The 14062-nt window shown below is 38.0% G+C and overlaps 1 protein-coding gene across 16 annotated transcripts in view; it reads right to left on the minus strand.

The window, feature by feature from the left end:
* Window positions 1-14062, minus strand: part of EYA4 (EYA transcriptional coactivator and phosphatase 4) — a 143843-nt gene that overhangs the window by 19732 nt on the left and 110049 nt on the right. For 12 of the 16 annotated variants that reach the window (XM_074537788.1, XM_074537791.1, XM_074537792.1 and 9 more), the window contains 4 exons: window positions 13419-13498; window positions 12860-13040; window positions 7206-7342; window positions 5726-5809 (listed from right to left, as the gene is read on the minus strand). In XM_074537788.1, the coding sequence (XP_074393889.1) occupies window positions 5726-5809; window positions 7206-7342; window positions 12860-13040; window positions 13419-13498 (482 nt within the window). The remainder of the gene's footprint in view (window positions 1-5725; window positions 5810-7205; window positions 7343-12859; window positions 13041-13418; window positions 13499-14062) is intronic. The other 4 variants (XM_026797369.2, XM_026797368.2, XM_074537795.1 and 1 more) reach the window with 1 other exon arrangement.

The raw sequence follows: 14062 nt of genomic DNA on the forward strand, positions 1-14062 counted from the left end.
GCAGACAAGAAAGCAGATTTTTTTAAGGGTCGCGTGGCTTTATAGTGTTTGCACAATATGGAGGAATATGACAATCATCATTTTACTGTCTTTCAGCCTGAAGCAGAAGTTACAGATTGATTCAAGTGGCACAAACCATTGTGTGTTGAAAAGAAAGCAAGAAACTTGCAGTTGGTACAGAACTTAGCACAGCCACCTGAAAAACTTAGTAAGAGGCAGACTGAATTTCTGTCAAAACTGTATTTTGTGCTACTCTGCACAAGCACACACAATAGAGGAAAAAATGATTAATAAAAAATCTGGAAGTTTTCCCCAGATAATTCACAGAAAAAAGAACAACTCTTTGGCCCACAGAGGTATGATGTTAGCCAGATATCATTAGTGTGCAGAAGAATCAAGACCAGCTACAAAACTTTTGTACACCTAAATACAAATTACTTTAGTTATGTTAAGATGAAGGCACTAAACTGGAGCCAGACTGTCTGTCTGTGGACTTCTGTACCAGACTGGTCCATCCATTGGAATGCCTCCTGGGAGACTAGATAAAAATATCCTGGGAGGACCAATACTTAAATGTTTTGATCAAGTAGAGAGTAACTGGAATAAAGCCCCAAAAGCTCAGTGTCCATTAGTGGAAGAGATGTATTTAATACTGTTTTGGAATGTCAGGTTTCTGCACATGTTTAAAATAATTTCATTTCTTAGGAAAAAATCTGCAAACACCAAAGTGACTTTAATAAAACCTTGGAAAATGAAGAGATAAACAGACTGCTAGGCAGATTCATTGTGACAGGAATTTGCATTCATGAAGCCTTAAAAATAAGCAAGAAAATAAGCAAAATTTTAAGAACTTATTTTCAATGGATGGCTGTCCTGCACAGACTTAAAACAAAATTGACCTTGGGAAAAAGTGGAAGCACTAACATTAAGTACCAATATTTTAGCTTAAAGAGACTTCTTTATGTTATGTAGGTTCTTAGATCAAAGTTCAGCCCTCACTCTCTCATAGGGGACACTTGTCCCAGGAGAAATTCATGTGGGTGGTGATGGAGGAAGAGAACACATCTCTTCTTGGTAACCGTGGCTGGTGGCTGATGAAGGAAAACTCACGTACTCCATAGGGAGTTTCTGTTCCATTCTCTCTAGAAGGCAGTAGGAAAATCAACTCAGAGGTCTCAGACAAGGAGGGAGTGAATGGAGAGGATAACTGGAGGTGATGAGAGATACACTATTAATACAAGTGGACAAGATAATATTTAGGAGTGAATTTGGGAACGCCATTATGGATGTTAATGGTGACAAAGCTTTTGTGTTTAATGAGCAGACAAGCAGACAGTGAGCAGTAAAAAGCTTCTGAGCCCTTTCCAGAGAAGTGCACAAGGTTAATGAGGCTTCCCTGACAACTTTCTGTCATTTGCAAAGTTACAAAAAAATGGCCAAATATGATCATCAAGTGTGGATTTGTTTTGATTTTTGCACTTGGAAATCACATTCTCCATCTTCTAAGATCACAAAGGAATTTTATTCTTCTTCTAAACAGTTGCACTTTGAGTCACAGCATTAATCTCGGAATCCTAGCTCTCTGGATTGACCTGGGAGAAATGAATAAAATATAAATGCTTGGAACTAGAAAAACTCCAGCTTAATCATCCTTCAATCAGCAAGAATAACTGGAATGCAATGGAACAAAGAATACACACTGTTCACAGGGAATAAGAATGTACCTCATAAACTTTTAAGAGATGATGACATCTCCTAACAGATGTCCTGTCACATCCATAAATGCTCACTTAAGAGCTCAGCATTGTAGAAAACCTTATCTGTCAACTGGTGCTCAGCTGCAAAAACCATCATCATCCACACAACTCATAATGATACAGCTCCAATGCCAATGTTCACAATTTGCTACTGCAGTAAGTAATTAAAAATAGAAGTGTACTGGTTTAATGAAGTACAATGCAGATGAGCAAATGAGTGGGAAAGTGAGAGGTGATCTTACTGCTGGAAGGCAGCACAGCTTTCCTGAAACCTAACACAGGTGTAGTGTAGTTTTTATTCTCTTTCTATGTTAGCCCAGTAGAATAACCAATATACCAAAAGCCAGAGAGAAACAGCCACAGGTAGACAACAGCAAGGCATGGAATATTCTCCTAGGAAAGCTCTATATTTTAAATGCAGAAGTGATACTCTGGTCAAATTCTGGCCAAATCTCTCCCAGTTCAGTTGAGTTTAAAGCTGTACTCTACTGGCACACAGATAAGCAGCAGCAATTTGTCCCATTTTTAAAGAGATGCTTACAGTAGCATCCTTCAGCAAATCACTATTTCTGTTTTAGCATGGTTATTATAAAATTTTGACATCAAATAATTATCCTAGAAATTTTTGACATCATTCCATGCAAAGTGCTGAACAAGTATATACCAAGTAGAGTGTTCATTCTCAGCTTCATAAATCCTTAGGTGTAAGTCAGAAATCTGCTATTCTCTTGACAAATACACAACCTAAAACTTGCCTACTGGATCCAGGCCTTCCAAATAATCTCTGCCAATGAAAGCCCTCCTTGCCTAAGGAGATGCTGGTTTGACTTTCCTTTTTCTCTTCTACTCCAACCACTAGTTAAACTGTAGAAACCTTTTGAAAGTGTTTATTTCCAGATACAACTGCAGCTCTCAAGTGCTCCTGCACTCACATGTGGATCCCTATGCCAGGCCATAATATGCTGCACCTCCTCTCACTGCATCCCTGTGCAGCCTGAACTGCAGCAAAACAGAGAGATTAAAAGAGTAATTCCTGTTTTGTTTTTTTTTTTTTTACCTGGTACTCAAAAAACCAGGAATAAGCTGGTGAAAACATGGAATTAATGTTTTTATGTCAATAAGTACATGAGAAAGAACTGAAGGCGAATATCCTTGCCTGTTTGTATATTCCCACTAGCTCTAAACTCAGCATCTCACTCCTTCCAAGGATGAAGTGGAACACTTGGTATAAGAAGTTGCCTTTCCTTAAAGCAATGTTTACTTTAACTACACATTATTCTCATGTAAAAAATTAAAATGGGAGAAAGGGAAAATTCGGCTTGTCCTGCCAGGTTTTTTTTGGTGTAGTTTCTCTTTTTTTGTGAGTACCTTTACTATTTTATACAAAATGGGCTCATGAAATATATGTGGAAGAAAATGCTATTCACAGCTGAGCATCTGTGTGACTTTAGATGCCTTTACTTTTTAAAATCAGACAGCAAATCATCACAGTTAAATAATTTACTATCTTCACTATTTTACACTACCCTGTTTCTTTTTTCATTGCTAGGCAACAATTTTATACCACCTTTCCAAGACAAACTGTTCTCTAAAAAATTTTGAGAGACTTATGTGATAACAAGACTTCTGCTGACGACCTCACAATTTTTGGAACATTTACTCTACAGCAACCCAATTATCATAACAATCCAATCTTCAGTCTCGATTAAGCCCTTGTATACAGATGGAAATCATATGCAGAAAAGACAAGGACCATATGTGCTAAAAATGTCATGTACCAGAGCTTAGTGAAGTCTTTCTGTGGGATCTTTCACTTCTCCCATTTCTAACCTCTTAGGCACTTAGGCTGAGACACATCCCACCTTAAATTTAGGCAACTCTACAAGGACATGCAAAAGCTAAAGCCTATCCATTATAAACTCTTCCTGTATTCCCTTTCCTACTGCTCTAGCTCCCTTGCAGTCAACAATATTTATATTTGATTTGCACTGGTAACAACTCATCACACAAGTTCTATGTAAATATGGCAATGGCAGTCACTGCAGGAAGGAAAAAGTCTACTATTTTCATTTTATAGGGTCTGGAAATAACCTACTTGAGTGGATGTCACCTATCAGTATCAGAAAAAAAAAAAAGAGAGAGAAAAAGAAAAAGAGGATTTTACTTAAGAATTCTGTAATTCTGCACCCTTTGCTTCATTGCCATCCATGGCATTTGACATTTGTTTACTGATGTTGATCTCAGCAGTATAACTATATTAATTTCACTAAGCCTTGAGACGCTTTTGGTTTATATAAGACTTTATCTGCTGTCAGTACTACTATCTGTTAATATGCCATTACTAATTTACCCAGAGAAATTACATTTCTGTTGCTGTTTCCAAGACAGTTTTCAAAGTCATCCACAGATGTTTTGTGAACTACAAAATGAGCTCTGATTTTTAAAACTATGTGTTACAGTTGATTACAGAAACATCCAAAGGGCACAATCAAAAAAGACTGAAAGGAATAACTTTATCTGGAAAAAACTTTATCACTGTGACAATTTAGCAAGTCCTGTGGTAGTCTATGAGCTACTCTCAAAGTGATACAAAAGTTCATGTTCAGCTAGGTTTCTCTCTTGTTTTGATAACTACTAATTGGAAATGGTTCTGACAAAGTCACTGTTGTTACAATGTCTGAAAAAGAGCAGAAGAGGATTTTTTGACAGAGTACTGAAAAGTGCAGAGATCTGGCACTGGGAAGCTGCAAAGCAAGGAAGGCAGACTTTTATAAGACATGAGTACCTATCATTATCTTAGCATTCCAGAAATTCAAATTTTGCACTTGGCCTGTGGTTTTTCCTGTTAACTTTCTTTTTTAATAACCAAAAAAGGTTGATTGCATGGAAGACTGGCCCCTCTCTGGTTACAATGCATAGGTTCTGGCTTTGGACATTTCTAACCCACTGATAGGGGAGGGGGTTGTGAAAAGCCTTTCTGTAATGTACTGTTTCTCACATTCTTTTCTCAAACATCTGATTCTGGATGGAATAAAGATGCTGAAAGCATGCTAAACAAGCCCCACATCTGAGACAACATGATTTCGTTCTTAAAAAGAAATACCTTTGCATTAATTTCACTTGAACAGCACAGAGAAAACAATATATGTACATATTGACATCCCCTCTGTCCATTCCTCCTTCCACATTTTTTTTAATTTTTTTTGTTTTATCCAGGCCCTTATCTCTACCTCTCCCATTAGTCTGCTCCTGTTGCTACACACCAGACCCTTCTCACCTTGTGCAAGCAGCCATTCCCTGGACTCCCAGAACCAGCTCCAGAGCTCCTGCTGTCTGCCACTGCCTCTCCTTGCCTCCCTCACTCCTCTTCCTGCTCTCCCACTCTGTGACATGAACTCCTTTTGGACTCATTGGAGGGGAGAGGATGCTTAAAACTACTTGGGAGAGGGTTTCACTCCCCAGCATTACTCACCCCAGAAGCAGCCAAGGGAACCAAAAATTCAGTGAAAAAGGTGGGGAGTCAAAGAACAACATCTGCAGCTGGCATTGAAATAAGTCAGACTCTTACTCATCCTATTCATAAATTTCCTGGTAAATTCACCCACCAGCCCAGTTTATTCTTTCTTCCTCTACTGTTCCAGATATTGTCAGTTTTTTCCATTTGTGCACTTAATCTATTATCTCCCTGCAATGTCTCTTCCAGCATATGTCAGGAACCTCATCCTCTATAAATTCTCTATAAATTCTCCTCTTATTTGCAGCATCTGCTTCAGCCCTGCCTTATGTATTGCACTTAGGGGCTGCATCTTATTCCTCTCCTAGACTTCTTCACATTAACCCTCTGAAAATGGGGTTTACTGTACACTTTACCTCTAACTTCACCCATAAAGAACACAGAGGTGAAAAACATGTACATAGTCAGGCCAGATAGCTGCAGTGAATTGCCACAAAATTCACAGCTCACATACCTTGCCATACTTCTGTGCATAGGATCCTGTAAGCAGCGAATGAAAAACTATGATTGTTTCATCCAAATCCCAAACAAATACACGCTGAAAGCAGAATAGAGGAAAATATTATTGAACAAATAACATCACAGTCCCACCACCGCACCACCCAGGGAGACTAAAAGTCAACTGAGTCTAGAAGTTTAACCAAGTACTTATTAACTGAGCAGGTTGTCTCTGAAAATCAGCAATAACAGTGTATCATGCACTGTAAAAAGTCAAAAGGCAGTAACTTTTTAACTCTTCAACTATGTCTTATTTGTTCTCTAAAAAGCTTTTCACAAAAGCTCTGTAATACAGATTTCAGAAATGTGATTTGGGATCAAACATAATTGTTATGGATAAACAGAACTTTCAGATATTTCTCTGCAAGTCTTACTGATTCAAGATTCTTTTTATTTCTACTGTGTAACTAAAATCTTGGGTAAAAGTGCTATTTGCCACTGCCATATAGAATACTGCCATACTGAAGGATAAACCAGATTATTTTAACTCAGTTTCATTCATACAATTTTGCTTGTTTTGATTCTCACTGGTAAAAATAATGAAGAAAAAAACTCAACCAACCAAAAGAAACCCTGAAATGTAAGAAGTTAGTGTTTTCACTGGAAAAATTAAATCCTTTGAAGAAAAAAAAAGGTAAGTTTCTGTAGAAAAGCAACAGCATTTACACTCAGTTCCCAGCCCTGCAGCCCACCCTGCTACCCCAGGAGAGGCCCTTGGTCAGCCAAGTCGCAGCAACAATTTTGTGTTGTGCTGTATGCAGGGCTGGTCAGGGAGGGCAGGGCAGTGGGGCAGGCCAGGGCTGCTGGCTCCCAGCGCTGCTCTGGTGGCAGTGGTGGCAGCAGGGGACACAGAGCCCTGGCAGGCAGCACAGCCTGGTGTCCCTGGTGCCACAGCTGGAGTGTCACACACACACACACACACACACACACACACACACACACACACACAGGCACTCTGCTTCCTCCTGCTGCTCCTGCCACTGCAAGGCACAGCCATGACTTCACTGAGGTAAGCTGCCTCACTGAGATGTGCTGATAGAACTTACAAACACAAGCACAAACTGGTGCCTAAATATTTAAAAGGCTATGACCAGGCGATCCTGGCTATTTCCATTGCATCCATAAATACATGTAATGAAGCGGAGAGATACAGCTGAGATTTCCTGTTTCAAAAACCAAAAGAAAATGTGATACTTTTGAGTACAGGCTTGTGGTTCTATTGCACAAGAAAGTGACAGATATGTAATGCAGAAAGTAAAGTCTCACTGTGCATGCAGATTAAAGCAGCTACTACTCTCTGTTACATTCAGTTAGCAAGACTGAGTCCATAATGTCTTTAAAATGCTTTAAGCTATTTTCACAGCTGCAGTATTCAGAATTTACACTTCATCAGAAGAAACTTCCACATTAACATTCATCAATTACCACAGACATACCTCCAAGTCACTGTCCGGAGGGGGTGATGGATTATTCTTCCGCCCTCTACCCCGAGACTTTGACCCAGAACTCCTACATGTTCTCTCATCAAGATCTTTGATTGGCGTGGAGGGGCTCTGCACTGTGTCAAACTCTCCTGTAGAGGCAACCATTCATGCCAAAATTAGTGCTGGATTTTTAAATAATCAACTTTTTTCCCTCAAAGTTCAACATGTCTGTATGCCAATGACAAGAGACATGTAAAAATGTTGTATAAAAAGAACGATAATGTGGCTTCTCTTATGTAGATGGGATCAGCAGATGCCACACACACACTTTTGGCTTTACCAACAAAACACTATAAACCTCAGCAGAACAAGACAAAAATTAAAATGACACATACACATGTGCATATACACAAATACACGAGCCTAGGCAAAATATAAATATATCCAAGACAGGGGTATTTTAGAAGTCATACTAATGGTTTCTCAGAACATGAAATGCTTTTTAATTAAAGCAGTTAATTTCCCATGTTTTCAGTTCAGCTAGACTTATTTCCAAATCCTGCTTTACTTTTACCAGAAGACACTTTGGCACTAATCCATGATCCAGAACAGCCAGGCAGCCTCCAGTTTCACGTCCTCCTTCCATGTCACCTGCTCTTTAGTAAAGTTCACTTTTTTCCTTCATCATACCTCAGCCCATAAATTGTCAGAGTAAAGTCATATTATTAAATGCAATATTCCAGTTAGTACCTGCAAGAGCATGAAGTAGTACTTGCTGTGCTCTGATGGTCTTTCTCTAAGCATGAGGCACTGTGGGCTGTCACAGAGATGTGCTGGGAGGGCCTTTGGCCTGGTACGGCATAGCTCGTCTCAACCACACTCAAGCCCATTCATTACTCATTTAATGAAGCTTAGCATCTTCAGCTTTCAAAACTTCTAGCAGTAAATGCAGTTTGGCTAGGTTCCCAAGTGCTAAATGCCAAAAAACCTCCTTCTTAATTTATCCTATTAATAATGATTTGATTTTTCTCCAGAAGAGGAGGAAAGGGTACAGCTTTGATCTGACATCTAGTACAGATTTTGATTCAAGAGCGTCCTTGAGCTGCCTGTAATTGAGCATTCCTGGGCCACAGCTAATATTTGTTAAAAGTGCTCAAGATGGCAACTATGCAGAATAAATTAATACTTGGTACAAATATTTCCCAAAAGTCATCTATGATGCATCTGTTTTTTGAGTTGGAATCTTTTTTTTTTTTTTCATTTTTACTAAAGAGCATCACCGAGTGTCCAGCAGGTGAAGGAGACTGATTTTTCTTCTCTCTTCTGAACTTGCAAGACCACATTTGGAAAAATGTGCAATTTTGGGTCCCCAAGTAGAAGAGAGATAATGTCAAACTGGGGTTAGTCCAGGTGAGGGTCACCACGACAGTGAAGGGGGCTGAGCATTAGTAAAAGAGGTTAAATGGCCTTTCATAGAGGTATGCAGAGAAAGGACAAGACACACAGGCAGAAATCCCTAAAGAATGGGGAGAGTAGACAGTTCTTGTTGACTACTCATTTCTATTCCTGGCATGGTGTTGATGTCAGCAAGGTCACAGCAGGCAGTGAAGCAATCAATAAGGATCACATTATCTTGGCTCTTCCCCATAAGAACAGCAAAATGTACTTGGGTAATTAGAAATGTACAAGAAGCATCCAAATCAGAATCCCTATGCAGCAAAAGCCTACAATGGCTCCAAAATAAGTTCTAAGTGTGCAAGAGCTCTGTGCAAAAATAGTTTCCTAGATTTTTCTGATTGAGTGGAAAAAATGTACAAAACCAAACCCCCAGGAAGAAAAAGCAAAAACTAAGAAAGTGAAGATGAATGTTTACATTCTTACCACAAAAATCTTCTTATTTATAACACTTCAACACATTACAACAAAATCAAGACTCATTTCCACAGTAATGTATTCAAACATCTGTTCTCAATGACTGTGTTTATTCTAATCTACCAAAAATAAAATATTAAAAAACCTCCTCTTCTAAATCTTCTCTGAAATTACCCAACAACTGAAGTAAATAAATCAAATTTTCATTTAGCATTAGCCATTACCAGTTGCTCTAGGCTTCTGCTTGGGACAATGCTGTACAGGATTGCATAATTATCTATTAATCAGTACCGTAACTAATCGCTGTTCCTTGTAAAATCTAGATATTTAAAGCCAACTTTATTTCATTACACTAATCTCTAAATCAGAATGAGCAGCTGTCTCTTACTTGAATGCAAGGTATGCATCTATTTTAGAACTGCAGAAGTCTGTGGTGCTTGTTTTCTTAAACAACTGTAGGCTTAATTGCTTGATTTGCTTTCTACCTACAGCAGTCTAAAGGAGAAACTGCACTTTTCTTATCCTCTGTTTACTTTAGAAATGAGGTCAATGCTGACAAAATGAAAACTTTTTAAAAATTCAGCTCTGTAACATAAAAGAATGTGAGAAATTCTGGTACCAAAGAGTATTGAGAACATTAACATCACAAAGAGCTCCTACTGCAGCTTATGATAGACAGAAATTTTTATTACAATGCTTGAAATTTTTTAGCTTTCTCAATATTCAACACATGCCTAATAAATATACCTCATAGCCTCTTCCCACTGGGACTGTGAGCAGTGCCAGTGATCCAAGAGAACAGGAGGAAAATGTTAAAACCAGAATATTGAATGACCTCTTTATCACAGATGTTCTTACACATCCAACACACTTGTCCAATATGAAGCTTTTCATGCTGTGGAGACCATGCAGCAGCTCCCATTAGAGGACAGGGAATTAGAGCACCAAGTTACAAAGGGAATTACACATTACAAATGGAGGTGGTCTTTCACATCTAGGAGATTGTTTCCCACCTCCAGTTCAATGATGTGAACATCCCCTCCTCCTTGTTAAAACATGGTTCTATGACTTAAGAAGGAAAAAAAGAGTTTGTGCAGTCTGAATAAAAGCCTAATGCTGTCTCCCAGAGAAGCTGTGAAGGGTGACTTCATTGTGGGTACCAAATTAAGCTTTGCTGCATCCCAGTAATGGAATGGGAGCTAATATCCTGTGGTGATTTGCCTCCCCTAACCCTGGATATATGATAGCAAGGTGACTTCACAGGAAGCTTTTATCAAGGCCTATATTATCTGCTAGAGTTTTATTTGCCCCAGATTAAATGTACTTGTGTATTCATCAAATACGCTCAAGTGTACTTACGTCCTGACACCTCACCTCCCAGTCCATCTGAGCTATCCCTGTTTGAGATGAAGTGCCCTAGGGGACACCTATTTATCTCACAAATACTCTGTGGTAAGGAGTGCATTTTGAAAAATCTTAATATAAGGCAAGCTCAATGCAAGCTCAGAAGAGAAGTCCCTGGTTTAAGAAGCTGAGCATTACACAAATGTGGAATGGATGAATTTCTGAGCCCCTTCATACTTTCCTTATGGATTGACTTTTGTTACATATCCTTACCAGACAGAGCAGCCAGAAGACAGGTCCAACATTACAGGCCTGCTTTTTCATTTTTTTCTGAAATGTAGTGTGTTATTACTTGTCATGAATAGCAAAAAGAGTAAAGTCTATTTCAATTTTCATCTCATTTTCTTTACACAGTCAATAAATAAAATCGTAGCTGATATTAACTCTTGATCCGATGGGGATTTATTATGCAAATGAGAAATCCTGTATGTGCAGATAGTACTAGAGGTTTTGATTAGATATTTGAATTAACAACTAGTAGAGATGCCAGAAGACTTAAGTGCCTTGCTGTGTTTAGTCTCAGGTTTTTGTTGGAGTAAGTCTTAAGGACTTGTTTGACAGCAAGTGGACATGGTGAGTGCTAAAGAACTGCAGTATGATCTATGATATCTGAAATTATCTCCCAGACACTGCCCCTCACCAATGGAAATTTATTTTTACTGGGACACAGAAGGGCACAGGCATGTCATGCATTCACAAAGTGGGCGTTTCACTCTCAGCAGAGGGACACATGATTGCAGCAACCCTTCACAGAAATAAGGAGCAGATGGGGGTGGATTTGTTAAACTCAGATGCTCAACCTACTTAACAAGAGAACAAGTTCATATGCTTAAACAATCCACAACCAGGAAAAACCTTTACTGATTCACAGATGTGAAGCCTTCAATACTTTTCCAACATGTTCAAACTATTTAAGATTCCTTTTTTTTTGCCAAGTCTATTTAATACTAATGGTACTCATAAAAATACATTATACATTTACATAGTGTTTCTAGGAAACAGATACCTAGGGGAGAAACAACATGGGAAACTGTCTGATTTTTCTCAAAAAAGAATATGAAGGAATAACAAAGCAGCAAGTGAAAGTGCACAGGACATACACAGTCATCAAAACATGTAACTTGTGAGTACACTCCACACTCTCCTAAAAATTCCTTGCATATGATTTGTATCTGTTACAGATATCCTCCACCTGTTGAAATTTCACTTGATTTCATGTTACCTTTAGGTTTTTCCTAGATTTGCATTCTGAGACTACTGAATAACATTGCACTTTTCATCAAAACTCATGGGAATATGTATCTCCAAGTCTTCCATACCATATCCATATCCATATCCATATCCATATCCATATCCATATCCATATCCATATCCATATCCATATCCATATCCATAACCATATCCATATCCCACCCCAAACATACACCGACAAACATGTGCACTGTTACATCTTAAAAATCAGCCTGAGGAAAACTACTGGTAGGAAAAATTTCAACTAATTTAGTTAAAATTCCAGTATTTTTAGCAAATTTAAGCAATTCATTTTATGTGTGAGCCCTTGCTTATACTTTTCTATGCAGTGTTACCTTTCCTTTGTACAAATTCATTACAATAATACATTAGTCTTTCTACTGTATTTTCAATAAGTTGTTAGGAAGATCTATGCAATAAGGTGATTTTGTGACTAAAGCAAAAATTCCTCCCCTATTCAGAGCCTAATCCAAAAGCCAGTTTCTTAGACTTTTTAGAAATGGCAGACACTGCCCGCACTGGATGAGTGAAGCTGGTGCCCTTGAAAGAGACTGCTCTAAGAGTGCTGAAGAAAAATTAAAAACTGCCACTACCCTCCAGGGATGTCCTAGGAATGCAAGCAGCAGGCTACTGTGCTGTGGTGACTGTGCACAAGAGGGCAGGGCTGGGCAGGCAAAGGGAGCCTCCTCAGGTCTCCTGATAATGCTCTCCTTGCAAATTCAACTATTCCAATACAATTTTTCTTTGTGGTGCTAATAACTAATTTCTCTATTCTTGGTTACTTAAATTAATGAATTAGCAAGCATGCCTTGTACACATTTGAATAAAGCCCATGTGCTCTTAAATGAAAAATAGTATCTTGCTTTAAATTCTTCCCAGCAATAATTCAGAATGTATCAGTGGAAACAGCACTGTTCCACTGCCAGTGACACAGACAACCATCTCAGTCTGCAAAAAGCTTTCTTTAATTAGCAAACAAACTGGACAGGTTTCCTAACTAACCAGTAAAATAGCTTATTTTGGGTGGTTTACATGACAAAGTTTTCTGAGAGGCACAAACATAAAATATCAATATCCATGCAAGTTGAATATGGAAATCTTTATACAAACAGCACATAAAATACAAAAACTGTTTTCACCTGAATGTAGATCTGTACCTGGTTGACTAGTCAAGCCAGGGAGAGAGTCCTGTAATTGGTAGGTTGATGATGATGAAGTGCCATCAGCCGTGTTGTTTGAGGTCATATATGCACCATACGTTGATGCTGAGTAATACTGTGCATACTGATTTTGGCCAAAAGCTGTGTATGAAGAATAATCCTGAAACAGCAGATGCAGCAGAGCACTCCATTAAGTACAGTAATGAGTGAATTCTTTCCCACTAAATATTTCTAAGCGTACAGTCATATGACTTTTGCTAGTGTTTAGAAGGCTTAATTTAGCATTTTTTTAAATTCAAAAATATTTAGTGTCTTTTAATTTAAAGATATTTACTAAAAGACTACAGGGAAGCTGCTGAAATATTTAAGTGCTAAAATATGTAACTAGGCTTCCAGTAAGAGTTTGATCATTTTCCACAGAAAATAAACCACAGTGAGTCTCATTGAACATAACAGATCTAAATTAAAGTAACATGCTATCTCTGGAGTTATAGAAGTAATTTTGTAACTGGCAAAATAAAAATGGGTATATTCATACCTGTTGTGAACTACTGAAGTTTGTAGAATTTGAAACAGAATTGTTTGAATAAATAGTGGACGATGGTGTGAAACTAGAACCTGAAATTAAGAAATATAATTAACTCTGAGAACTTGTTTGTGAATCAAAATAAAACTCTAATTAGAATATTCCATGTTAAGATATAGATTAAACAGAACAAAAAAGTCACTTGTATTTTCCACTAGAAGTATAAAGCATTGTAATGAAAGTTCAAAAGAAATTAAGTACTATTTCCATACACATAGGCATATGTTCCTCTCCACACCATGCAAGGAAGGTATCAGCAGTAAGTCATCTCACCAATTTAGAAAGATTTTTCAGTTTATTGCATTCTCACCTCTCCTCAAATACTGTTTTTCTCTTTTGCCTTCATTTCTAATACTTTAGTGCTATGTTTGCAAAACCAGAACCTTTTCAAAAGACTACATCCGGGTGTTTTTAATCAATCTGTAATGAGGCATGTCCTTGTTTTCAACATAAATCAGATGATTCATATTGCAGTTTGTAATATGTTGAAGATTACCCATTGTATAAAAAGTTTAAAAATGATTCAAATAAAATAGGTTATCAGTGACCAGAGGGTAATCAATGAATTATTAACTGAATAGCAAATAAAAGAATAA

Source organism: Zonotrichia albicollis, chromosome 3 (assembly GCF_047830755.1).
Source record: "Zonotrichia albicollis isolate bZonAlb1 chromosome 3, bZonAlb1.hap1, whole genome shotgun sequence".
Taxonomy (NCBI): domain Eukaryota; kingdom Metazoa; phylum Chordata; class Aves; order Passeriformes; family Passerellidae; genus Zonotrichia; species Zonotrichia albicollis.